We start from the raw sequence: 27,874 nt of genomic DNA on the forward strand, positions 1-27,874 counted from the left end.
GTCCTTTTGAACGTGGTGAAGGGTAGACTAGGGGCTCCATTATATACATAAGCCTAAAAGAAAGCAGTGCGGCCTCTTGGCTAGGTGGTTCTCAATTCTGAGCTATTGCTCCTGGCTATGAAAGTGCGACCAAGCCTGTTCTTCAGCCACAGGCTTATGGATGATGTGTAGGTGTTCTTTCTCATTCAGGCTCACAAGGCTGCTTTGATCCCCCATTGTTCATGCCCTTTCCGAAATTTTTATTCTTTTCCTCTTACTTGCATTGTAGCTATTGCCTTGGACCACTTTGTTTTGCCTCCAGTTAAATAGAATTCTGAGACAATGGCAGTGATGTTTTATTTCTATGTTTATTAATGTAGAGTCTGAGAAGAATGATAATGACTAAATTTATTGCTACCCGCTCTTCACCCCTGCCCCCAGCCCAACCAGCCGATGTTTTGGCCAAGGAAATGCAAGCAAGAGTTAATAGCTGGTATACAAAGCTGGCACCATGGGGTGGTGACACCATGGAGCACACAGCCAAGTTAGGCATCTTGAGTTTAATCCTAGGGATACCCCCAACTCACTGGGTATCCTTGAGCAAATCACTTGACCTCTCTGGGCTTTAGTTCCCACATCACTCAGGTAAAAGACTTAGTTATATAAGGTCCTTTGAATTTTGCATTGTAGAAAAGTCTTCTGTTATATGATGTTTCATTGTGAATACATTTCCTTGATTCTTCTTTGTTAATTAAAAAATTTATTTTGTTTTTGTTCTTAGACTGCAGAATGAAAAATGGATGAATGTCAAAGTGGGAGACATCGTTAAATTAGAAAATAACCAGTTTGTTGCTGTGAGTATTTAGTACAATTTAAAGAATTTATCTCAGGTTAAAATAGCATATGTACTGAAGTATTTACATTTGAAAATTTGGTAAATCTGTACTAATTAATAATAATTAAGAAAAGAATACCAGAATGTATTACTAAAAAGTCTCAATTATAAAATGTTGAAAAAGACATATTAATTAATTACTTTGATAGCCTGAGTGATTATCTCTTCGTCTATTTCCTTTGTGATCTTTTTTCTTTTTTTGAGAGAGAGAGAGAGAGAGGAGGGGAGTGGCAGAGGGAGAAGGTAAGGGAGAGAGGGAATCTTAAGCAGGCTCTATGCCCAACGTGGAGCCCAACACAGGGCTTGATCCTAGGAACTCTGAGATCATGACCTGAGCCGAAATCAAGAGTCATATGCTTAACCAACTGAGCCACCCAGACGCCCTCCTTTGTGATATTTTCAATCAATAGACACAGAAGATTTTAAATGAAGCTATCATTTCATATAAAAGATTTTAAAATGCTCCAGTACTTTAAGAACAGTTTTTTCTCACATATTTTGAATACTATCCCTTAATAATAGGATTATTACTGTTAATTTGCAATATAGTTGAAGAAGATAACCAGAGGACAAAAAAATGTATGCTTCTTCCTGAATAATCACAATAAAAAATTTCTATTGGTCTGAACTAATAAAATGCTATTTATGACATTTTGCTTTGCCTATCAAATGTACTATAATTTATATTCTCAAGCTTCCTATGTTACAATTTCCTTGATAAAATTCAAGGGGTCACTTCAATGACTAAAATATATGTGATGAACTGTAGTTCACATTAAATAAAGGGCAAGAAAACTAACCATATGAGAGATTGAAAGTTCAAGTTATTGTAGTCTTTATGTCAAATACATATTCATTATGAAAATTTGTGTTCAGTACAGTTTTATGTATCAAGTTGTGTCCTTCATTAAATCTGAGGCATTTTCCTATAGGAGAAAGGAGTGACCCCAAGATCTCTTTACAAGAATAACTCAGTTGTGGGGCACTTGGGTGGCTCAGTCGGTTGAACATCAAACTCCAGCACAGGTCATGATCTCGCCTTTCCTGAGTTTGAGCCCTGCATCAGGCTGTCTGCTGTCAGCGCAGAGCCCCTTAGAATCCTCTGTCCCTCTCTCTCTCTGCCATTCCCTTTCTCACCACCCCCCCCTCAAAAATAAATGTTAAAAAAAATAAGAATAACTCAGTTGAGACTCCTAAAGATTCACTTTCAGAAATAGTCTTCTTTCATTAATGCACTGTCTGCGTATACTGATCCTTTGGAACAGCCTATGTTAAGAAGACTACTCAGTGGTCAGACCATTTACAAAAGAGCTCACCCGCTAAATGGAGAAGTGTTTATGTCCCTGACAACATCGATTCTTTGGAAAATAGCCGAGAACCAAAAATAAGTACAACGGGGTTGGCACAGCCAAAAGAGAGGTCTCAAAGTCCACATACTGTGGCCTAGACTCCTTATACGTAGGACGATATGCCAGGTTCTCACAGTTTACAATTGACACTTGATCAACATGGGTTTGAACTGCGTGGGTCACCCCCCTGTCCCTGCCCTTACTGGTAGGTTTTTTCTGTGTGTGTGTGTGTGTGTGTGTGTGTGTGTGTGTGTGTGTATGTGTGTGTATATACACACTATATTTATATTTTTCCATATATATATATATATATATATATATATATATATACACACACACACACACTACACAGTACTACAAATGTATTTTCTCCTGATGATTTTCTTAGCATTTTCTTTTCTCTAGCTTACTTTATGGTAAGCATATAGTGTATAATACATATAACTACCAAAATAAGTATTAATTGACTGTTAATGTTATCATTAAGGCTCTGGTTGGTAGGGTATTAGTAGTTAAGTTTTTTGGGAGTCAAAAGTTATACTTCATGGATTTTTGACTGAGTGGGGGTTGGCACCTCTAGCCCCATGTTGTTAGATTAGACACAACTCAAATTAGCTTATCCAGCTTATTTCCCAGCTCATTAAAGATTAGCAGCAATACACTAGGGAGTGGCATCTGCTGGTTCTAACCTGTAGGAAAGATGCAGACAGATACAGGTATCTTTTGTTATCTGAAAGTAGAGCGGTCCTGTGAAACCTTCAATAAGCCAATATAGCATAAATCAAAGACTCTTACCCTTAATTCATATGGAGAACTTTTTTGAGTATTCCCAGGCCCCCAAAATAATCTCTCTTAGGCCTTTCTGATACCTTAGGACACATCTTGCTAATGATGCACAAAATAAGTCAAGATAAAGCACAGATGCTCACAGACAGTTCAAAGCTTTGGAGGCTAGACACTGAGATGCTGAGGATAGTTCTGGGAGAAGGAGCTTGGTGGGGACTCTCTTGCTCTCAGGTGCACACTACTTCTGTAAGGGTTCACTACAAACTTGTATGCTACTTTTGCTTTTCCTTCTTTTCATAAAGGTAAAAATCCTTTTCATATTTCTTTTGGTTAGTGAAAACAAGTACTGAAATAGTTCTTTCATGAAGTGGTGTAATGAAAACTTTCAAAAAGTTGGGGATACCTGTGTAGTGTAAGGGCAGTGAAGTGAATTGGGTTAGAACTGAGTCTGCTCCATTCCTTCAGTGACAGCACTATATCTTCTCTGCCTATGGTTTCTTCATGTGTCAATCAAGGTGCCAGACCACTATATCATCCCAAAGATCCCTTCCAGTCCTGTGTGCTAATTCTCTGTCTGAACTGAGATGACTACAGGGTTCTTGAAGGCAAAGAGCACATTGATCTGGCTGGTCTCTCACACCTAGTGCCATGTTGGGTCATGGTGGGCAGACAGCAAGTGATGGCTGAATGAATAAATGTCAGTCTTTTGTAAGAGAGAAGACAGAGGGGAAAATGGATATAAACTTTGGAAATTCGGAGTGTTCTGGCTCAATGGGATACTAATATACATCTGTGTGCTCTAAGAAAAGGTCACATATATTCAGGATTCTTTGCTTAAGAAGAAAAGTCTTAATGTAACTTAATTTAGTTCTGCGTTCAATTAAAATGATTACAGTGAAAAAGTTTTGGTGCAACTAGATGATTAACCTTCACTTTTTAAAAACACTGGCATATGTGGAATTCTAAGATGTGTGCATTCAAAAAAATGTTTGGCAACTACTTTGTCCCAGGAATGGCACTAGATTATAATGGAATTAGAAAAAAATTAAAGTGTGCCACACATGTAACTATTATTTTATTTACAATTGAATATTTCAGTGGCAATGCTAGACATATTCCCACTTCATGTATTCATAAAAACAGTGTATTTAAAGAGCCCCCTGTATGTGCTCTAACAAGGATAAATATTAGACTGAAATCACTTGTTCACTAATCTATATTCTAGTGTGTTCATTTATCACATTCTTTGGGGTGAATCCAAGAAAGGCAGAAATCAACCATATGTCCCAAATCTCCTAACTCTATAGGACCTTCTGGGTAACTTATCTGTGCTCCACCTTGCCCTCTGGCCTTGATATTCTAATTTGTATTTCCCCTCATCTTTATTCTTCATTTAGTTATATTTTCTATGTTATGGTACATGTGCTTGCTTTGCTTTTGCAAAACTGTCTATGGAATGATGCATGGAAGGCAAGTGTAAGTGCACACATCAGGTGAAAGAAGACCAGTTCAATAGGTGTTTCATTAGCGTTGGTTTAAAATGAATCACACATTTAGACAAATTTCCATGAAGTCAGTGATCCATGTGTCCCAGCACTGTCCAGTAGAACTTCCTGCAGTGAGAGGTGCCTGGGTGGCTCCGTTGGTTAAGCATCTGAGTCTTGATTTCAGCTCAAGTCATGATCTTGAAGTTTGTGGGTTTCAGCCCCTCAGCAGGCTCTGTGCTGACAATGCAGAGCCTGCTTGGGATTCTCCCTCTCTCTCCCCTCCCCCACTCCCTCTCTCTCTCCCTCTCTCTCTGTCTCAAAATAAATAAACTTTAAAAAAAAAAAGAACTTTCTGCAGTGATGGGACTGTATATTTGTGCTGTCTAGTGTGACAGCCAACAGCCCCGTGTGGACACTGAGTGCATAAAATGTGACCAGTGCAACTGAGGAACTGAATTTAAAATTTTATTTAATTTCAATTAAAAATTTTTTTTTAAATGTTTGTTTGAGAGAGCTTGAGTGGGGGAGGGGCAGAGAGAGAGAGGGAGACACAGAATCCGAAGCAGGCTCCGGGCTCGAACTTGTGGACCATGAGATCATGACCTGAGCCAAAGTTGGACGCCCAACCAACTGAGCCACCCAGGTGTCCCTAAAATTTTATTAAATTTTAATTAATTTTGATTTTTAAAAACATTTAGATTTAGATAGCTATATGTGACTTGGGGCTGCTTGATTGGATGGCACAGATGTGGCCTTTTTATTGTGGCTACATGATGGGATGGGAATGCTTATTCTCCACTCTTCTCTACATCCAGTTCTTTACATTTTCACTTGGAGGGGCAGCACCAAAATAATCTTTTGAGCTTTTTGTACTACCTTGCCCACATCCCTCTCCCAGGAGTGACTTCTGTGATTGCTGGGTTTGGGGGCAGGGAGTGGTGCCCATGACCCAGAGCCTCCTTCCTTCCCCTTCTCTTTGGGCTCTGCCTGTGTTCACAGTACATTCAGCGCTGCTCTTTCATTCCAACAATTTTACAAAAGCAAATCCTTGTGGTGGAGGTGCTTGGAAGGTCCAGGTAGTTTAGAGCTCCCTTTATCTACAGCTAGGTGAATCTAACAGGGATCAAGTATTAGCAAGCCCATTTGGCCCACAGACCTATAGCCTGGTCTCCAGCAACTTTATTAATAACAAGAATGATGTGTTTATCTCCATTGATCTTGGTCTGATTCCTATAATTATAGTTCTATTGGTTTAATCTTTGGATAAGTGAAGAAAGGAGTTCTTCAAATGCCAAAACTCTGTAGTGTCTCTTGATTATCTCACTTTGTTTCAGAATTTTTCTATGTCTGTCCAGCTACTTGGCATCTACAAAACTTTTTCTAAGGGCCAATGTTTTTATGGGTGAACTGCTATAATAATTTAGAAGTATGAATATACCTCCTGCTCCCTGAGGATTAGCTCATTTAATCTTTACATTAGCTCAAGGAAGGCAGGTTGTTCTATTATTGTTCCCACTTTACAGATGAGAAAACAGTGCCATCAAATAGCTTGCCAATAGGAGAGCTAAGAGTTAAACACAGGCCATCTGGATTTTAACTCCACTCCTAATTGCTACCATATGCTGGCTCCTTACCCCATTAAAAGTCATCCCAATTGCCTTGAACCTGGGTTTCCTAAGTTAGGGTCTTCAGGCTTGGGTGCTGGAAGTGAAGTGACCACAGAATGTTGTACCTAATTCTGACGCATAACCTCTAGTTGTTCATACTTAGAATTCTAAATTAATTTATGTCAGCTTATTCTATTTTAAGCAAGGAAAGGAGCTTGCCTTCGATGGCTAATTAGCTGGCATATTCAGAAGTTACCTTTATTTTCCAGACAAGGAACCCTCACTACTCCTCACTTAAAAAGAAATTTTAAAACATGTTTGGGCTGAACTTCCAGAGCTCCTAGTTTAATTTTGGGACCAGGAGGGGAAAATGAAGAGTGTGATTCACTTACTGCAATGAGATTGGCTTGCATAAGAAGAACCAAGTAAATGGTCAAACACACTGCAAAGGTCTTTATTAGTGCCAGAACTTGGACCCTGGGAGCCAGGCACACCTTCCTCCTTTACTTGACAGCAGTAACCTTGTTTTGTTTTCATTTTCCTACCTGGTGGTAGAAATAAACCCCTTACTGGACATGACCATATTTGAACATTTGAACGAGTGTCCTCTCTTCCTCTACTGTCCCCATCCCCCCAGAAGAAAGGCATTCATTTTTTAGGTGTTTACAACAGTAAAGGTTTTGTTTTAAAACAAAGGCATTCATCTGCTACCTGAATTGGAAATATCACGTTTAGAAATTAAAGAACTAGAAAGATGAATCTGACCTCAACTCCAGTACTGACCAAGGGTGGGCTTTGGCTCTCTCACCCATCAGGGCATCTCGTATCATTTTTTGCAGCACCTTAGTCCTTTCCAGAGAGGCCATGTGGTGGTCTCATTGTCCTCTTTGTTATTTAAAATTTTATAGCTTCAAGTCAGAATTACTTGCTTCACACTAATTGTTGTAAATAAGCCCTCTTTCACTTTTAAAAATATGTGAGACAGTAGAAAGTTGAAAATTTCCAGAGGAAGTTTTTTTAAAACATTTGTGTAAGCTGCACTGAAAAAGAAGCTTCTTGCTAAAGTATAGAGAGGTGGTAGCATGCCATTTTCTACATCAGAAAAAAATACATGGTCAGTGTTTTGTTTATAAGCAATTATTCATTTGGGGGGGTGAAATATACAAGGTAAGGATTCTTTTTGACTAAAGAAAGTAAAAATTAGTAAAGTAAGTAAAAGCTATGATCATTATTGTTCTCCTTTTCTCCTTTCTTCCATCCTTTTCTTATTCTTCTCAAATAGTTAATTATTAAAAACATGTTTTAGATGTATCTAATACATGTTAGTAGACACTCAACATGCATTTGTTTGATCTGAAATTTAAACGTTAAATAAAAATATCACCCACAATCTTACACATTTTCATTTTTACAACTACATCCTGATTCTTGTCTGTATCAAACCTATTTTCCTATAAGTATACTCATACTGCATGAGGCATTTTGGATTTTTATTTGGGGACTACAAAAGTAAAAGATAATATTGTAGATAGTAAAGAAGATTAGGAGCTCCATGTACCAGAATGACTTAATAGGGAGATTCAGATAGGACATTCCAATTAATTCTACAAATTTATCTTTTCATCAGGTTATGGGGTTAATATCCCACTATTCTTAACCATTGTGGTTTTGGTTTTTAAACACCAACAAAGCAAAACAAAACAAAACACTTTCTGTTTGTCCTGGTCCAGTGATTTTGTAGCCACCCAGAGGAAAGAGTATACATCTGGGAACAGAGTCATAAATTCTAGTTCTAGCTCCGCCCTTTAAACTGTGTGGCACGAGCAGGGCATTAAATCCCTTAGGACCTTTTAGAAGTGACAAAGCTCTCACCATGACTTTGTAAAGGCTATGGATGTTACATGAATTAATTTAGTTCATCTACTGCTTGTGGGGCCAGAGATAAATTTCCCACATTTCTTATTCACACAACAGGAACAATATTATCTTCTCACAGGATTGTTGAAAGAATAAAGTGACAGAATTGTGGAGAGTTTTATAAACTCTTTGTTTTATAAACTCTTAAAGAATTGTACAGCTTTTAGGTGTTCTCATTGCTTGAGATTTTGCTTTATTCTGAATTCTTCAATTCAGCAAACATTAATTATGCCTAATCAATCTATGAGGACAGTGTTGTTGGTTGTGAGAACTCAAAGGTGTTCAGTGGATTCTTAAGTTTCCTCTGATTGAAGTATTTGTTTAAGGTTTCTTTGAAGCAATTGCTTGTGCTTTTTGTTGTATGTGGAAGGTGGAGGAAAGGGCATTGTGTTGGAAAACACTGCTTCATCCTTGGGGGACATAGTTGAACTTCTCTTGGCAGGACATGGGGAAAAGTCACCAATAATTGAGAGAAGAAAGTACAAATGGTATCTGAAGAAGATGTTTTTGGTAGGAATTAACGACTATTTTCCTGGCACATTTGTGAGTTCCAATAAATGTGCTTTCGTTTCCTTGTTGTTGTTGTTGTTGTTGTTGTTGTTGTTGTTGTTTTTCTTTTTAATGTCCATTTATTTTTGAGAGAGAGAGAGAGAGAGACAGAATATGAGTGGGGGAGGGGTAGAGAGAGAAGGAGACACAGAATGTGAAGCAGGCCTCAGGCTCCAAGCTGTCAGTACAGAGCCTGACATGGGGCTTGAACTCACAAACCGGGAGATCATGACCTGAGTGGAAGTCAGATGCTCAGCTGACTGAGCCACGCAGACGCCCCTCTTTCTCTGTTCTTAACTCCTGCTCATGTCTCTGCCTGGGGACACCTTCCGTTATTCCATCCAGAATCTTCCATAAAGCCATTCGTTGGCTACCAACCTGATGTACTCTACCTCATTTGCACTCCCCCCATAGCACTTTGGTAATAAGACCTTTAGAAACTTTATTGTATTCTGCCTTTACTAAACTATAAAATCCTTGAAGGAAAGAGGTTTTTATTCATTTTAGTATTCTCACCTTAAATTGCCCGGATTCATGTGTCACTTGTGGCCTCAAACAAGTTACTGAACCTCTCTGGGCCTCACTTTGCTCATCTGTGAAGTGGGAATAACAACAGGACCTACACTACAGGATTTCTGTGGGAGTAAGCTCTCACTGAACACTGGTGTTACAAACCCCTGCAACTCAAACACAAGTTTCTGGATCCACTAAGAATTGGGTACCCTGGCAGATACTGAAGGGGTCAGCTTCAGGAGGCCTGGTCTGGGACTCAGAGTCACGGGCTGGTTGGGCTCTAAGACCTCTCTTATGTTCCTCCACGTCTGGCCCAGAACCTCTGACAAAAGCATGATGACCAGGGACTGACAGGGCTGTTATTGCATCTCTCTTCTCCTTTTCTTTTCAGAATTCTTACTGAGTGCACCTGGAAATAGGAGTGCTGCATGATTGTGAGTGGGCAGACCACTTATTTCTCTGCATGCCCCCTCTTGGTCCTGCCCCTTCACATTTCCTTCTCAACTATAATGAATTTAAAAACTTCAAGGGAGCAAAAAGGAACGCCAAAGCTCAGTCAGTGGGGCAGGGAGAATAGGGATGAATGAAGGGCATGCAGAGATCAGGGAATAGGGAAGCAGGAGCAAGGTTCAGAAGTCATCAAAGAAAAAGATGACAACAGAAGGGACAAGAAGAGTGGGGAAGGTTGAGGTAGGAAGGTAGTTGTCCCAGCTTCCCAGGAGGTAGTCAGGGCAGGTGTTTGCTTAGAACCTGTGGGCTTTCTAATTCTCAGTCACAGCCTTTAGGAAGTTGAGTTACTGTTCAGGAGAGAATCCACTTGCCAAATGGTGGTGCCTCAGTCACATGTTCTGAGCCAGCAGTGGATGACTCCTCCCTTTGTCTAACAAAAATATAAGTATTAAGCTGCTAAACTCAATATTAAATAGGAATGTTGAATCAGACTTACTGTACAGTTTAGAAGAGAAGTCGCTCTAGATACAAATCAAGATCTTTCTCTGTACTTCATAACTATTTTCAGTCACAGATGATGATCGAGCATTCTGGATTTTGTGTAAAATGATCCTATTAAGCTCAAGGGAGGAGAGGCATAGGCCCAAAGAACATGAAGTAATACTGCTATCATATTCACTGATATTTAAATTGTGAGAAGTAAGACCAAGGTAAATTTTCAAAAACATTTTTTTCTCTTTAAAAACATAGTGGGTAATTTTGGCTCAAGAATGGTGTACAACTCTTTACATATTCTCTGTATGGTGGGTTTGCTGTAGGCACGTTGTGATTAGTCAGAAAATAATTTTTGCCTCCTCAGGCCTCTGTGACTCTTGCATTGGAGCTGAAAAGGAGTCTTGATAATATAAACCCATTTATAGCTTTAGGGGCTTGTCACTGAGTTGTTTCTTAATTCTGTTTTGTCACAATTGAAACAAAACTGAACATGCACATGTATGCCCACACACAGACACCCCTTGTCTATATTTGAGTTGGAAATATAAAAGCTTGAGGCAATGAAATGAGTGGGTTGATTATAAATTTAATCTCCAGGACTTGGGGTGCTTGGGTGGCTCAGTCCGTTAAACATCTGACTCTTGATTTTCTCTCAGGTCATGATCCCATAGTTTGTGGGATTGAGTCCCACTTTGGGCTCCAAGCTGATAGTGTGGAGCCTGGTTGGGATTCTCTCTCTCTTTCTTTCTTTCTTTCTTTCTTTCTTTCTTTCTTTCTTTCTTTCTTTCTTTCTTTCTTTCTTTCTTTCTTTCTCTCTCTCTCTCTCTCTCTCTCTCTCTCTCTCTCTCTCTGCCCTGCCCTGCCCTCCCCTCCCCTCCCCTCCCCTCTCTCCAAACAAACATTAAAAAACCCAAACCTCCAGGACTTGAGAATGAGACAATTCTAATAATTGAAAAAACAAAGAAAATTGCACAGATTTGGAATGCCAATTGTACATTCAAACAGTGCGACACGCTTGTTAGGCTAATGTGTCAAAGTAATTGTTAGAATTTTAGTGAATTCATTTTAGATCTTCAAATCTGTCAGAATTTCATAAAAACCCTTATTTAAAAATGATATTTGAAATGAACAATTCCCCAGTATAGGAAGCAGCCAGAATTCTCAAACCGAATTGTGAAAGGTCATTTTTAAAGCTCAAATGGACAGCTGAACAGAATGATTTATTTCTGTGAAAGACCAACTACTTAGTTTCTGAATGTTGTCTGCTGTCATTTAGAGCATTTTCTATTCTGTCTTGCCTCTTGCTTAGCCCCTGTTTTATATTATCTTTTCCCTTATTTATACCCATCATCTTTTTCTTTTTTTTATGTTTTTATTTTTTTTCTTTTTTAAAATTTTCTGTGCCTGCCTTATTTTTTCTGTGATTTTCAATTTCCTCCTACTTTACTTCTGTCTTTTCCCCATCAGCTTTGCCTACCCCCTACTCTTAAAGGATAATACTAGGGAATTAAAATGATCTTACTTACTGGGGAAAGTTGTATATTTTCCATTAGTAATTATCAAGACAAGAAAGTAGAATTTTATATATATTTTTGCAAACAAAAAAGTAAATGAAGTGGCTATAAATTTATATGATATCCCCTAGCCCTTGCTTATATTCTGGTATTCAAGGGGTATGCTCAACAGGAACAGAGAAGTAGAGGGAAGGTTGTATTTGAGGTATGTAGCAGAAAAGTGGAACAGGATTTTACCTCTCTCATTTTTTTTCCTAAGGCACTCCTGGCTCATTAGTAAGTAGTGGAGGGATGATCCAACATAGAAGGCTTTCAACCACTCTTCCCTTCTCAAGTGTTCTTGATGATTTTTTTTTTTTAATAGGCTGATCTGCTTCTCCTATCAAGTAGTGAGCCACATGGCCTCTGTTATATTGAAACTGCTGAGCTTGATGGGTAAGTTATTAAAGTCAGAATAATGAATTAGATTGATTTTTAATTTAACAGTAATAGCTTTAGGAACAGGACTTAACCTAAATCTTATTTTTCACTTAATTTTCTTGGAACAACTAGGAATATAACTTGCAAATTCTATTTGTTAATTAGTTTGTGGATCTGTAGAAAGCTCTGTCTTTTCTCTTGAATTTATTTTCTTTGAGAAACAGTGAGTTAAATAGATCTATGTCTATTTGGCCTGGGTGGTCCTACCCTTGATTTAGGCAGTAGCTAAAATAGTGCTGAGAGGGAAATTTATGGCACTAGATGCATACACTTGAAAAGAAAAAAAGAATCTCAAATCAATAATGCAATATCCCATCCCAAGAACCTCTAAAATAACAGTATAAACCCAAAGCAAACAGAAGGAAGCAGATGAAGATAAGAGCAGAAATCAGTGAACTTGAAAGCAGAAAACAAAAAGAGAAAAATCAATGAAACAAAGAGCTGATTCTTTGAATACATCAATAAATTTGATAAACCTTAGGAACACTGAAAAAGAAAAAAAAAACACAAAATAGCAATATCATGAATGAACCAGGGGATATTATGACAGAGCATGAAGATGCCAGAAGGTTGAGAAAATCCTCCAAGCAGTTTTATACATACATATTTAACAACTTAGATGAAAAAGACCGCTTCATCACAACACAAAGTACCACAACAAACTCAATGTGAAATAGACAATTTGAATAGCCCTGTAACTTTTAAGGAAATTGAATTCAAATGTAAAACATAAAGCTATAAAACTTTTAGAGAATACCGTAGAAAATCTTCAAGATCTAGAGCTAGTCAAAGAGGTCTTAGACTAGACACAAAAAGCATATAATTCATAAAAGGAAAATTGGATAAATCAGACTTCCTCAAATTAAAAATTGTAATTGTGCAAAAGGCCTTGTTAACAGGATGAAAAAAACAAACTACGGACTAGGAGAAAATATTTGCAAACTGTCTGACAAAATATTTTTATCTTGAATATTTGAAAAATGCTGAAAACTCAATATTAAGAAAACAATCTAATTAGTAAATTAGCAAATGATATGAAGGGACATTTCACCAGAGATGACATACAGATGGCCAATAAGCACATAAAAAGATGTTCAACATCATTAGCCCTTTGGGACATTAAAATTAAAACCACAATGAGATGTCAGTACATACCTATCAGAATGGCTAAAATTAAAAATAGTGACAGCTCCAAATGCTGGCAAGGATTTAGAGAAACATGATCACTCACATATTGCTGATGGGAATGTAAAATACTACAATCACTCTGGAAAATAGTTTGGCAGTTTCTTAAAAAGCTAAACATGCAACTACCAGACAACCCAGTAATTTCACTCCTGTACATTTATACCATGGAAATAAAGACTTAAGGTACACAAAAACTCGTACACAAATGTTTATGGCAGCTTTATGTGTAACATCCAAAAATTAGAAACAACGTAGATATCCTTCAACAGGTTGAACAAACTGTGGTATATCCATACCGTAGAACACTATTGAGCAATAAAAAGGAATGCTATTGATGCATTCAACAACATGGATAAATCTTCAGAGAATTATGATGAGTAAAAAAGCCAATCCCAAAAGGTCACATCCCAAAGGTCCATTTATGTAGCATTCTTGAATTGGCAAAATGATAGAAAGGGACCACTGATTAATGGTTGGAGGAGGCAGGGAAGTGTGTGTGGCTATATGTGATGTCAGTGTTCCCCATCTTGACTGTATTGGTGTCCATTGTGATATTGTGACACCGTGATACAGTTTTGCAAAATGTTGCTGTTGGGGAAACTAAGGAAAGGGTATGCAGGATCTTTGTGTATTATTTCTTATGCTGAAAGTCATTTTGAAGTTTGAAGCCAAGATACTGAGGCATAGGAAGAAGACTATGGCATGACACAACACTAGTAATTAGGAGTCTTGGGGATTACTTTTCCCTTTTAGTTTACACATCTGAAGATGGACGTGAGATGCTGGAGAGAATTCTGAGGAAGTAGCTTAAAAAGATGATAAACCTTGATGAATGACACATTGTGTAGAGCTAGGTTAAGGAACGATGGCTGTCTTGCTTAACTGGTGCCACTGCCTAATATAAGTTTGCTTAAACGATGGGCACATTGGCCCTTTGGCCTCAATGCCATTATCTCACTCTTGTTCTTCAAGCCCAGCTCAATTTCTACCTCAGTTTGAAGTTCTTCTTGAGTATCTCAACCCCTACTCATTTCTGCCTCTTAGGAGTTGATAGATTTGGCAAAGACTGAGCCATGAGATTAGTTTTAAACAAGGTAACTGCAATTATATATCCAACTTAGTGTCTCCTACAGAAAGCTATTTCACCAAGGGGGTACTCCTTGAATTGGTTTCATGCTGTCGTATCATTGTGAAACTCCTTTATGGAAATTTTAGATTAAATGCCCTCTCAGGTACCTGCTTCTTGGTTCTCTGAATTCAGTTATTTCATGGTTTGTCATTCCAAATGGTGATATTTGCTTTTTACCTACCACTTCTTTCCCTCAAGAGAACAGTAACCCTTGTGGGGCAGCACTGAATCTCATGGGTGACTATGGTATGTATTCAATCAGTATTTGCTGACTGAGTGAACTCACTACTAAACATTTCCACAAAAGAACTCTGACCAATGATGTTAAGCTACAGTAGAAGAAAACTAGGTTGAACTCAGTGAGAAAACCAGCATGTCAAGCCCTTACATGCGAGATGTGAGTAATGGCCATAGAATCTTCACAACTGGTCATTTTATGAGGACCACAGGGCCATCTGTCCAATGTATCTGTGGTTCTGCCTGAAAGAAGATGACCAGCTCACTACGACCTGCTGAGTTCCTGTCTGGTTGTATGATTCCAGACTTCTGGGATTTTGGGCTTGATTCTCCACAGGGCAGAAAGCTATATTCCCCTTCCCATTTAAATTGCAGCTACTGTGAAATTAGCCATGACCATCTTTCACAAGTAAAATTCTCATGTAGATAGTAGACTCCAGAGTGATACTGGCCTCCTTTATTTGGCAACTGTGTTCCCATTCCTAATGTGTTTTGTAACTCATGCATGATGTCTGAGTAGGTTCGAATGAAACCATATTTATTATGTACTCTGTTCTTTCAAATAACAAAAGAGATTACTGTGTTGTTATGCAGATGTGCCATGGGTGGAATGCCAACTCTCGGGAGCATGCAAAGCCCTGTCCACTTTACTGAGACATTGTGAGAGGTGTGAATGACATTTGAAGGGAGTTTCTTGAATCTCTTACGTTGGGTTTTGCATGTGCTGCACCCGCGTGATTACTTTATGTAAGATGCTATTGGGCTGTTCCATGTAAAAATTCATGTTGTGTCAATTAATTTCATAGGGAAACGAACCTGAAAGTCCGCCATGCACTATCAGTTACCTCAGAACTTGGAGCAGATATTAGCAGACTTGCAAAGTTTGATGGTAAGTGTTTAAAACAGACAAACACAAATCACAAAACCAAAAAGTAATGTAATGAAATAATTATCTGAAATTTAATTCATGTTTCTTTTTACTTGGTGGAAGGACATAAAATTCTGCAGGCATCAAAGCCTGTAATCTCATGCAAAAGAGTAAAAATGTTTACCAAGGGGAGAATGGCTTTATTAGTTCATTGTTCATTTCATCCTTGTTTCCTCTTCTGTAGATCTCATTCCCTTTAGTCCCACAATACCCTTCCCTTGCCTGACCTTGGCCTCCCTGGGGTCCTGTGCAGATTTGCTGTGGATGAACACAAGCCATACTTGTACTTCTAGCTCTAGGTCTAACCATTCATCTATTCTTTGGCTCCATGACAAAGACCAAATACTAGACTGCAAAGTTTGCCAAGAAAATAATCCAGCCTCATATATTTCTGTATCTTGCATAGTGCCTGACATAATGTCTTAAAGGTAGTAGGTGTTCAGGAAGAAAATCCTGATTTATTAATAAGTCGGTCAGCTGTTGCTCTTTGAGACCATGGTTTCCTTATCACAACTTTCACACCACTCAACCCAGTCCCTTCTTCTCAGCATGGGAAACCATCTCCTCTGCCTGTTCTGTTCCACCTATGTCTTGTTATTTTCTGTTAAAGTTGTCACAGAGAAACAAAATCCTTCAAGAGTAAAAGGAAAGAACCATTAACAGTAGGGCTATAGGCACCAGAATAGGCTATGGGAGAATCTTTGGGTTCAGTGGTCTCTTGCTTTACACATTTGTATGTCTGTCCTTGAACACAAATATTTCCATATAGACTGGTTTTATTTATTAATGAATCTTTGATTTTGAGACTGTCTTCCAAATATTTTCTTTGGAGTCTATTTAAAGGAAAATGTGGTCAGGCGTCCTAGCATGATCCTATGAGTTAAAGCACTGGTGAATTTTAAATTGTCAAATTTCCCCAGTGCACCGCTTAGAGTTTATATTGCCTATACTTTGCATTTGCTTATAAACTCTGTCTAGAGGCTGTTAATATTTTCATCTCTATTAAATGTGTGCTGTTACAATAAATGCTTATAGAAAAAAATATTCCTCCAGTTTGAGATTTAAGTCGGGGGAATAGCCAGGAAACTTTAAATGGCCCAAGAAATACTTTGATTGGAGTAAAACAAATTATACATTTTCTACTAAGTAATTTTTTCAATGAAAATTTACTGTTCTTTGAATCCAAGGAAAGTAAATTCTTTTCCTGAATCAAAATACTTGCTTAAAATATTTCATAGAATATTTATGGAGTCCTAAAAGGGCAACCTAAATATAATTTACCATTACTCATTTCTTTCCTGGCAGAATTGTACCTTTATTCCTCTATCAATCTATGAGGAGGTAAACATTCCTGCTTTTTAGTCTTCTTTACCATAAAAAAGCAGAAAATTATTGTTATAATTGCCCACTTCACTTTTTTCATACTGTGATTCAGTTCAGACACTAAGAAATCTTAGCGGTGTAAACAGTAAAAGTTTTTTCTTGTGCATGTCACATTCTGATGTAGGTCAGGCGGCCTTTTCCATCTTATAGCCATGGTGCCTAGACTAATGGCCTCTAAGGTCACCACACTAAAGCAAGGACACACTGACTTTTAACTGCTTCTTCCTTTCACATTTTGTTGACCAGTGTGAGTCACATGGGCCTGGCCCAAATGCAAGGGAGGCTGGGAAATAACAAGCAGATACATTTGTTGAGTGCTGTCTTTACCATACCCTCCAAGAATTCTGATCATAGGTCAAGGCCAGGATAGTGCATCAAGGGCCAGGCTGGATTAGGTTGATTTCTTACATGCAACTGTAGGAATGGGGCCAAGAATCCTCCTTCTCAGTCAGAGTATGACTCCTCTTACTCTCTATCTCTTCTACCCTGTTTGGCTTTTTCTTTTTCTCATAGCACATATCACCATCTGGCATACTCTATAACTTATTTATTTTCTGTTTATTATTTATTGTTCATCTCTGCTTGCTGCAGTGTAAGCCACATGGGGATCTTTGTTTTGCTCAGTTATATGCCAAGTTCCTAGAACAATGCCTTGCACATAATAGGTGCTAGATAAATACTTGTTCAGTGCATGAATAAATGGTTGCAAATGCCAGAAATGGGGGGCAGGATCAACATGAGGCCCCAGAAAGACAGGGGAAGGCAAAGGAAGGGCCTAAGGTCAAGTGATTGGGAATGGTGGGTGGAAGAATGGGGTGAGGTAGAAACTTCCTGATGGGAACTTGAGGGATGAAGCAAGAGTGCTGGGTACCCTGCTCCTAGAGGGCAGGTGGCTGAGAGAGGGCTTATCTGTTGTGGTGATTTTATAAGGTCTTCATCTCAGAATAGTTTTTCAAACAAAATTTAACACATAGGCACCACATTTAAGTCAATAAAAGTGGTGCTGCTCGGGCTGAAGCCAGAAGACATTTCCTCACCTAAAATAGTTTCTTTCATATAGCTGGGGTATCCTGAAAGGTTAAGGGACTTGCCTCTTTATGAAAACAGTTTTTAAAAATATTTCATACAATTTGTTTTTAAAGTACATGAATAATTATTACATACTAGATGTGGCTTGAATTTGCTTCATGGAGCATAAGTAACTCATCAAATCTTTAACATAATTGTTTTCTCAAAGGCAACACAGACCTCTCTATTTAGAAATCATTTATACTTAAACTGTGGTCACTTTTCAGTTTAGAACTGAACTAAGGACCAGATTTCTGTTGAATTTACTCTTTTGTTCTTGAATTTTGTGTTGAATTTCAATCTACCTTAAAGTTTAAGGCAATATTTTGAATTGAACTTTATATTAAAATATGATTTCCTATTTCCAAGAAAGCATCTTGGAATAACTAGAGGGATTAAGGGGAAATAAACTAGACACAATATACAAATTATATTTTCCCTGTTAGCAGCCACATTTAAAGACCAGAAAGGTGATGCAAGATGTGGTATGGAAAGTCTTTGAAAGTGTTGGGATAGTTAATAAACACTAAATCCTTCCCATTAAAGCTCTTGCTTTCTTAAAGCCTTCAACTTTTCCTCTACTCCATTCTTTCCAAACCCTAGTTAAGACATTTTCATTTCAGTCTTTCCCTGCCTCTGACACACATATTCGAACCCTCTATACTATAAGCACACATTTCTCTACCTGTTTCTCTCCTCCCTTCCCTCCATTTCTTACTAATCTATTTCCATCTTCCTCTTCCACCCTTTGTGTTAGCTTACATGTGCTGTCTCCCAGCATACGTTATCTCATTTTCTGTAATTCTTCACCGATTCTGTTTTCATTGCTCTCTCCATATTAATTAAGTAATGAGATCCATTTATTAAGCATCTCCTAGGCACAAGATGCAGTGGGAAGTGTGTAGGATTAGAGGATATCTCCACATATATTATCTAGTTTCCTTTGATACCTTTTCTCCTCCATTCCTTTCTTTAGCCCCTCCTCTTTTTTTGTCTTTATTCACCGTTGTCATAATGGTTTATCACTAGATTTCAGGTTTTCCTCTGATGACTAGAAAAACCTTCCTTGAGTCGTGGGAAGTGAAACCACATATTGCATCCTTTAGTTTAAACTAAAAGCATGATATCAACATAGTGTACATTTGGAAGTGCCCTGCCTAGCTGTGGCATGGTCTAATAGATGACACAGACATGTGAGGCACGCCCTTTCCCATGCTCTCTGTCTGTGCTAAGTATATCTTTTAGCTTGTGACTTCTGGGCAAATCTGGGTATGGTGTTATTTTTGCTTCTAGTTACTGTGTGGTTTTTCTTCTGAGACTTTGCCAAAATACTTTCTCTAGCACCAAACTACAGTTTTTTGTTTTTGAATCGTAAGTGCACATCTTCCAAGTATTTGGAGACCTGAGTTTCCCACTCATATTCCTAGAGAAGTCCTCATGGGGGACACCAAGACTCAAAACTGAGATGGCTAGGGCCTTAGGATATCCCTCATAAGTCTTCCTGCCTCCTCACTTTTGCACCTAAACCCGAGGACAGTGTCTTGCTAGTAACCTCCTTGGGCATGGCATGAAACTTTCATTCATTCTTTCATTTATTCACTCAGTCATCTGTCCATTTACTCAGTAAAAAATACATTTAACACAATGACCAGGGGCTTCCTAAGCCTGCAGATACAGTGGTTAATAAATCAGACCTAGGCCTTGCTTTCACAGAGCTGATAGCCCGGCAGGGAAGACATTTGAACAAGTGCTCATTCCCAAAGAATGAGCCAAATTTAGTTTGGCAAAAGTCCTACAGTTCGCAGGCCTTAAGCATGTTGTTGACACATAAACACACTCACTATATACCAGGCATTGTGCTAAGTAACTGTACACATTATCTTATTAAATCCTTATAGCCTTGAGAGGAAGAGATTATTACTGCCTCTAATTTATGGGCAAGGAATTTGAGATTCAGAAAAATTGAATAATTTTCCCAATGGCACATGGTTACTAAGTGGAGGAGCCAGAATATGAGCCCAAGACTGCTGGCAAAGCCTATTTTATGGAAGGCCACAAGAGGCTGTGAACTACAAGCAGAAAGTCAGCATTGGAGAAGTAGGGGAATTAGCATGACAACCTAGCTCCTGATCAGGATAAGAAATAAATTTTAAGAATACTCTAAATTGAAAGGCACAAAATTAATTACCAGAGATCAAGTATACCTAGGACTCAGATGACATCATCATATTTTTAAAAAGCAGCAATGCTCTCAGTGATCTTGAATGTCAGGATCCCTGACAAGAGTTTATAGAAGAGTTGGCTAAATATAGAGACCAGTACATACAAGACAGTGTTTTGGGTTTTGGTAGGTAAATCTATTTATTTAAAAAATTTTTATATAAATGTTTTTATACATTTCTAACATCAGAAAATAATTGATAAATAGTCTGTTAAATTTTGTAAGGAAAAATAAATAAGTTGATCTAATATTGTAACAAGTCTAAAAATAGAGCAGGCCTTGATTTTTCATGTTAAAGTTTTACGGGACTTGAAAAGCTTTTTATAAATAAGTAGCTGGAGATAGTTTTCAGTTATACATTTGTAGACTGGACATTTTTATGCCTTGGGGAAAGTGCTGGATATAAATTGTGCAAATGTGTTTAAGAATCTGTTGCATATTGTTACTGACTGGACTGAGATCTGTTTTTTTGCAGTTTATGACAAGTTTACATATTTTGTATGACTGTTAATACTGAGTTCCGAACCAGGGAAAGGTTGACTCTTTATCTCAGGAATCTTGGTGTATTTTATGGTCCTTTATAAAGAATAGCATGTGTGTAATTAAAATACACAAAAACAAACATCTCTTTTTTGTTAAAAAAAAAAAGGCTTGGGGCGCCTGGGTGGCGCAGTCGGGTAAGCGTCCGACTTCAGCCAGGTCACGATCTCACGGTCCGTGAGTTCGAGCCCCGCGTCAGGCTCTGGGCTGATGGCTCGGAGCCTGGAGCCTGTTTCTGATTCTGTGTCTCCCTCTCTCTCTGTCCCTCCCCCATTCATGCTCTGTCTCTCTCTGTCCCAAAAAAAATAAATAAACGTTGAAAAAAAAAAAATTAAAAAAAAAAAAAAGGCTTGGTCAACATCTTATGACTTTTTACTTACCAGATAGTTTCCCATTCACCTGGACAGAGGCACAGCCCAACAGCATACTGATATGATTGTAGGAGACATATATTCCATCTAAAGGCAAGAAGAACAGCTTCCCTTTTTACTGCTGGTATTGATATGGCTATTATGGTAGTGATGATGGGTGGCTGAGGCTTGAAGTTAGAAGAATGAAGAGGCTTTAGAAAATAGGAAGGTGACACTCTTCTTTCTAAGAAAAAAAAATTTATCACATCATCAGGGCAACAATTAATGGTCAGTCTCCTAAACTCTGAGAAACTCTTGGCTGGAGAAACTCTTTAACAGCAATGATGATGTCTTACTCAGTAGATAATTTGTCTTATTAAAGAGTTGCAGTGCAGATAATCAAGAAATAATGCTAATAATAATATATATCACGAAAGCCAACTTCTCTGGAGAATCATGGAATATTGGGTATTGACTTCCATTTTCATGATAAACTATAGATTTCCATTTGGAGGTAAATGCTTTAGGTAAAAAAAGTTATTAGGTTGGTTATTAACCAACAACCCAGATGACTAAATTTAGAGTCCTGAGGAAGGGTGAGAATAAAATCTTGTGGATTTTGTCTAGGATGGACCTAGAATATTTCTGTGTGACTGTGAACTGGGTGAATTGCTATCTGCTTTCATATCTGTTCTCCTCAGAGGGGAAAACATAAAACTAGCTAGTCTGATTATATTTCTATCTCCTCATTGACATGATCTTTGTCCCAGTTGTTTAATTGCGCATTAAAGATGACTTTGTGCTCTAAACATGTTTATAGTGAATAACCATCTGAGAAAAAAATACTATTTTTCCTAAATTGTTTTCTCGTTCATTGTCTAACTGACTGTTTACTGCCTCCAACTCTTTTCCAGTACTATTAGCAAAAGGAAGAAGGGTCCTAAAGTTTTTCCTTAGTCTTTATTATGCTTTATGGCTAGGGTACCTATTTGTTTGCTTCTGATGTGCTTTAAGGTTCCCCCTTTCCCCGCCTAGAGTTCTCAGATATGTTTGTATCTTGTTAGAGTTAGGTCAACCTAAGCCCATGATGGTGGCTAGCCTCCTAGGTCTTCCACTCCTCTTTTATCATTATCACCATGGAAATAAATCCACTTCTTTCATTCATCTTAAATCTACTCTAGCACCCATCTCAATTCCCACCTTCTCTTTGGAAACCATAGGAAATTTTTTTCCATCTCTACAACAAATACGCACTAAGATCTTATTATGTAGGCAGTATGGTAGGCTATGGGGATACGACGTGAATACAGTGCTCTCTTGAGAGGAAACTATTTACCCTTTTTTGGAAAAGGGAAGAAAAAGTTTGGAAGCTTTTGTTTTATGCTAACAAGGCTAAGAAAGGGGAAGCTGAGTACTTCTGAAGACAAAAAAGAAAAAAAAGAAAATGTACTTTGGCTTTGTTCCCACCACTTTGTTTTGACCAGGCTCTGTATTTAGTACTTAAATCAGTAGGACCACACTCTTTGAGAAAGGCTGAATTGGAGGTTGGCCTCCAAGAACCAAGGCAGAACCCCTTGGCCTTACTGCCTGTTCCTGTCTAGAACCACACCCTTGGTGTCAGGCCAGAAGTTGGAAGAGCCTTGGGGCCAGGGAGGAGTGAGCCAACATGTTCAAGGCTGTATTTGTCTCCATGTCAGTCTTTGCTTGCGACAATAAAAATGATCAAATGAGCCTGTTTTTTATATTTCTATTGGCAGGGACTGTGTATCATGTTGTTTTTGCCCAAAACACATTTTTATTTATTTATGTTTTTTTGGTGGCCAACTTTGAAGACTTGAGAAATTGAGTCTTGGGTCAAGAAACTGGAATAAGCTTTAAGGGTTGCTATCAACCCAATATTTTATGCAAGTTTTGCTGGCGATACTCAATTCAAAGTTCTATAAAATTTAGGAATGAAAATTATTGGTCAAGAGGAAAAGACTTTGAATTCTTAGAATTTAGAAAAAGTCCCCTCTTCCACAACATAATTGTCCAAACAACTTGGGCCAGTTGAAATCAACTTTAATTTACTTTTTAATATCAGTGATAGGCCATAATGGGAGCAACCAGAATTTAGCCACTTCCCTTTGTATAAAAAATGACTTTGTGCAGGTTATTTAACCTCACCCAAATCATCCTGCCAGTACTCTCGATAAGTGGTGGATGTCCAGGAAGCCGCTAGTGAATGCCCAAGTGGGGGCTATTTAGGCAGCACCTTTGTTATAACTGGGGAAAGGAAAAAGGAGTTTGGAAAAAGCAGTCCTTAGGCCCTGAGGCCCTCTCTCCTTTCTGTTTTTTGTTTATTTTTTTGTTTTTCATGCAAGATCCAATGTTAGTAATCTGGTTGGCCAGGAGTCATCAGGCCATGTGAAAACTGGCTGCTGTCACCTCTAAGAGTTTTAAAAGCAAAAGTTATCATCATAGGAAGGAAGGGTGTCTGTGTAAGAAGCCTCTAGGTTCAGGTGCTGGGTGAGTGGTGTGACAGAGAACTACAGAGGCTCTGTAGGCTGGGCTGGTCTCCTTTCTCTCCAGTCAGTGCTGAAGACTTCCTTTTGTATTTTCCAAATGCCACTTTGTATGTTCCCTTTGGCTTTGATTAAACACGTGTATTTTTATTGTTCTTGAGAGGTGCTAATCTCACTGCCGACTTGGGTTTGAGCCCTGTTTGGATCTCCCCACCACCTCTCTTTTTAATTCCTTTCCCTTTTTGCCCTCTCTCCCTCTGTCTTTCAAGTCTTGGTACTCATTACTTATTGAAGTTTAACCCCAGCAGTTTGCAGTGCAAATGCATTTAATCTAATAGTTGTATTTTGTGAAAAGGTCCATACAAGATTATTTCTGGTTTCTTTTTCTGTCAAAAGAACCCCAACCCTGAAAGTGTATTTTCTTACTGAAATAATGGAACGAATTGATTTATTGATTTGGAATGGGCATACCCTTGGTTTGGAATAGGCCTGGAAGTAAAAAAAAAAACAACAACTGGAAACATATTCTGGTCAGGTTGGGACAAGTTATATGGTGGCTTTGAGAGGCCCCAGAACTCTGCATCTAATCAAGATAAGAAACCTACAACAGCTGAAAAGAATCACATGCATTCTCAGGCACATGTGGCAAACAAGGCCCAGGTTTCTTGGTGGGGGGATATAGTAGGACCCCCGAAATTCTGAGCCTAGAAAGGCCTGATTGACTTTGGTTGTGAAACTGAAGTATGCCATCTTAACCTCTGTAAAAGTTCACAGTAAGTAAAAAGAGTGTAAGAAAGACCTTTAGGACAGTCCCTGCTTTATCTTTTCAGAAATCATTGTTACAAACTAGAAGTACAGGTAAATGATTTTTATGTAAGGAAAAAAAAAACAACCCATGGATCTCAAGGTTTCTATTGCTATTTGAACAATGTGGAAAGCTGTGTTAAAAACACTTAATAGATTTCCATCTTTGTATTCATCGCCCCGCCTCCTCACCTCGCCTCCCGCCCCCTCACCTCGCCTCCCGCCCCCTCACCTCGCCTCCCGCCCCCGTCAAGCTTGTTTTTTCTAGTACAATCTTGTGTACATAACATTGCACTGTCTAAAAAAAGGAAAAATATCCTGTGTATTAGAAGCAGGGTGGTAACACAGTACTGTGGACTTCCAAAGAGAGTTTGAGGTGAGTCATAAACAAGTTTTGTTTTTGTTTTTTTTTACAGGGACTGTTGTCTGTGAGGCGCCTAACAACAAATTAGATAAATTCACAGGAGTTCTCTCTTGGAAGGACAGCAAGCACTCCCTCAACAATGAGAAGATAATCCTGAGGGGCTGCATCCTGAGAAACACCAGCTGGTGTTTCGGAATGGTTATATTTGCAGGTACAGATGACTGCCCAGAGTTGGCTATGGGGGAGTCCTTCCTGAGGTATGCATGGGCAGTCTGCATCTCTCCAGGTTGGATGAGCATGGTGCATCTGTTCCACACAAGGTGCTGCTCTGGGTTGACGGCAGAGGACAGCATCACTGCTCTGGAAATAGTCTGGGTGGCCCCCCTGTGTGAGCAGCCACTGACATCATGATCTTGTTCTTAAGGGGTGCTTGGGCCCTCATTGCTTGGCGGGTGCTAGATCCCCAATGTTTAATTTTTCTTTCTTTATCTTCACCTCAGTCATGCCCATCCTTGTGTGTATTAATCAACTTTAAAGTGGGGGAAGTAGATGAAACAAAGCCCCCCACCCCTCTCTGCTGTTAATTTTGTAGTTTGCAAAGGTCAGGTAATCCTTTTGGAAAAGGTTTCTTGGAGATACTGCAATCATTTCTGTTTATACTCTGTAGCTTCTTCTATTATTTGTCAGCAGGCAGTGGGTCCTGGAAAGACTACATGATGGAGGCAGTGAGGGAGGGGAAGTGCCTCTTACTCTTCCTGCTGGCCACTTTCTGCATCTCTCCTTTATCTCTACAGGCCCAAGGTGGCATTCTCCTGCTAAGGGAGCTTACAGTAGCTCCACTACATAAAGCCACTCAAATTGTACTCATGGCATCAGTTGCCAGCCCTGGATTTTTAAAAATCCTGTTTATTATGACACCGAAATAAGACGTGTTTTTGGGTCTGTTGACTATGTGCAATCAAAACTGGAATGTTTTTCTTAACTGACTTTCCTCAACAACAACAAATGTTTATTAAAGACTCAAAAGTGTTCCAAACCTGGAAAAGGCCTCCCAATTCCTCCTAAATACTTTCAGCTGTGGATTTTAGTAAGGCTTTTGCTGCTTGGGGTATTGCCATTGTACGGACTTGAGAAATCCCTAGAAATATGGCAGTATATGTTCTTTTATCTGGGGATGAATCTGCTTTCATAATTCTCTCATTAGATGCTTTCATTCATTAGTCAGGGGAATAAACCTGTGACCACATATTTTCTTATTTGCATCTCTCTTGCATTGAAAAAAGAGGCTTATATATCAACCTTCCTTTATCTTCCCACACAATGAAGGGGAGACTTCTTGAAGGTCCTTTCATGGGAAGGACCCTTCTGGTCTGCTTCCTGTCATCATAGAAATTGAGGAGCTTTATCCTAGGAATGGGCTATAGCCCAACATTTTGTTTGCATTCTTGTGAACTTGTTTGGAATGACTGAGCTATGGTTCAGCTACAGCATGTTATGCTAGGACAGCTGCTGTGAGCCACTCAGAAGCCAAGTTTTCCTCCATAAGGTTTGCTCTATGGGAAAATGTGCATACCTAGGAGAAAGAGGGGTAGTAAGTTGAACAGGTCTCCCTCGAAGCAGGTATAATAAAGAGCTCACAGAATTTGGACTGGACAGAGCTAGGTTCAGATTTGTTTACCAGCTGTAGGATGTTAAGCCTTGGTTACTTAAACTTCCTAAACTTTAGTTCCTTCAGCTGTAACATGGAGATAATGAGTACATTAGTGTCACTCTAAAGGCTCAGCGAGACAATGCATGTGGAAGAGGATGCTTGATAAATGTTAGTTTTCTTCCTTCCCTGCTTCTTCCTTCTAGCTTCAATTCCAAATGCACTGCCTGCTCCATAGACTGAGAATTGGGAGTGGGTACTGTCCTTTGGATCTTGGCAGGCAGAAGCAGGGAATATCCTCTTCTTTTGTGATATGGACTGGATGTTCACTGGACCTTCATGAGGCAGATATTTGTAAAGCAGAGAATGCCTGCATTGACTTGAGTCTGGGTGCAAATGTTAAGAGGAAGCTTAACTAGAACAGTGACAGGCTGGGAATGGTTGGTTTCATCAATGTCAGATTTGAACAGATGAGTCTTTCATAACCCTGAATCTTAAGATATCTAATTTGGGGAATGAGTTCCAGCTGAACACTTAGATCTTATGAAAGTTATCCAAAGTGAATTATTAACTATTCTTTCTTTATTACCCTGGTTGCACCTATCACTAGGGATTGTGTAAGGAATATAGTTGATGCAGACATGGTTTGCTTTACAAATCTATAATTTACGGGGGTTTAATATGCATTAACAGCTAGGTCATGCCTTTCTGTTAATAGTTTTTCTTTCACTCAAGAGAGGAGGAAGTCTTGTTTCTGAGTTGTAGGAGTCTTAGTCATTTAAGGAATCCATAGGAGTTAGCACCATTTGGTGCATAGTAGATTTTTGCATTGGATGTCTTCCATTTGCTCCTCCAGATCTACTCTCACCTTTCCCACTCTTCTTTCTGCCTTGGGAGGCTGACTTGTATGGTTTCCCCAAATAGGTTTCCTTGAATTTTGGCTTCTAGTTAAGGAAGGATCTCGGGAAGAGATCAAAGGGAGAAAGAACACTGAGGTCAAGGTATTTATTTCCCCAAACTTCCTCCCTGTGTGGTCACTTCAGCTTGACTGGGACCCTCAGCATAAAGTTTGTCTTTCTTAAGGCTGCAAACTCTATATTGTCCTTTAGAGTCCAGTTACCACTCCCTCCCCTCACTCACCCTTCCCCCTGGCTTAGAGGAACCTCTTGATTGTTACTAAGTCTTTGGTTACTGCATTAACCTTTTGCTTACTCTATACCCCCTCCCACACTTTTGTAAAGAGTCCCTTTATAAAAAAAATTTTCTCCAATTATCCTTGTTCAGTGCGTCATCTATTTCCTGTTTGGAATCTGAATGAGTCAGTCTTAAATACAACATTGATTGAATGAGTCAGTGAATTAACGAATTAATGGAGTATTTCATATAGTTTTAAAAATAGTGGCTAAGATCAAGAGCTTCTAAGTTAGATATATCTGGTTTTGAACTCTGGTTCTGATCCTAGTTACTTAAATACTTCATTATTAGTGAA

General features: G+C 38.7%; 1 protein-coding gene across 21 annotated transcripts in view; it reads left to right on the plus strand.

Annotated features, from left to right (window-relative positions):
- ATP8B4 (ATPase phospholipid transporting 8B4 (putative)) overlaps positions 1 to 27,874 on the plus strand; it is a 257,258-nt gene that overhangs the window by 127,762 nt on the left and 101,622 nt on the right. For 20 of the 21 annotated variants that reach the window (XR_009264158.1, XR_009264157.1, XM_058737764.1 and 17 more), the window contains 4 exons: positions 761 to 833; positions 11,906 to 11,976; positions 15,382 to 15,464; positions 24,790 to 24,948. Coding sequence is in view for 19 of the 21 variants with exons in the window: in XM_058737764.1 (XP_058593747.1) it covers positions 761 to 833; positions 11,906 to 11,976; positions 15,382 to 15,464; positions 24,790 to 24,948 (386 nt within the window). In the remaining 2 variants the exon portion in view is untranslated. The remainder of the gene's footprint in view (positions 1 to 760; positions 834 to 11,905; positions 11,977 to 15,381; positions 15,465 to 24,789; positions 24,949 to 27,874) is intronic. The other variant, XM_058737769.1, reaches the window with a different exon arrangement.

Source organism: Neofelis nebulosa, chromosome 7, assembly GCF_028018385.1.
Source record: "Neofelis nebulosa isolate mNeoNeb1 chromosome 7, mNeoNeb1.pri, whole genome shotgun sequence".
Classification (NCBI taxonomy): Eukaryota; Metazoa; Chordata; class Mammalia; order Carnivora; family Felidae; genus Neofelis; species Neofelis nebulosa.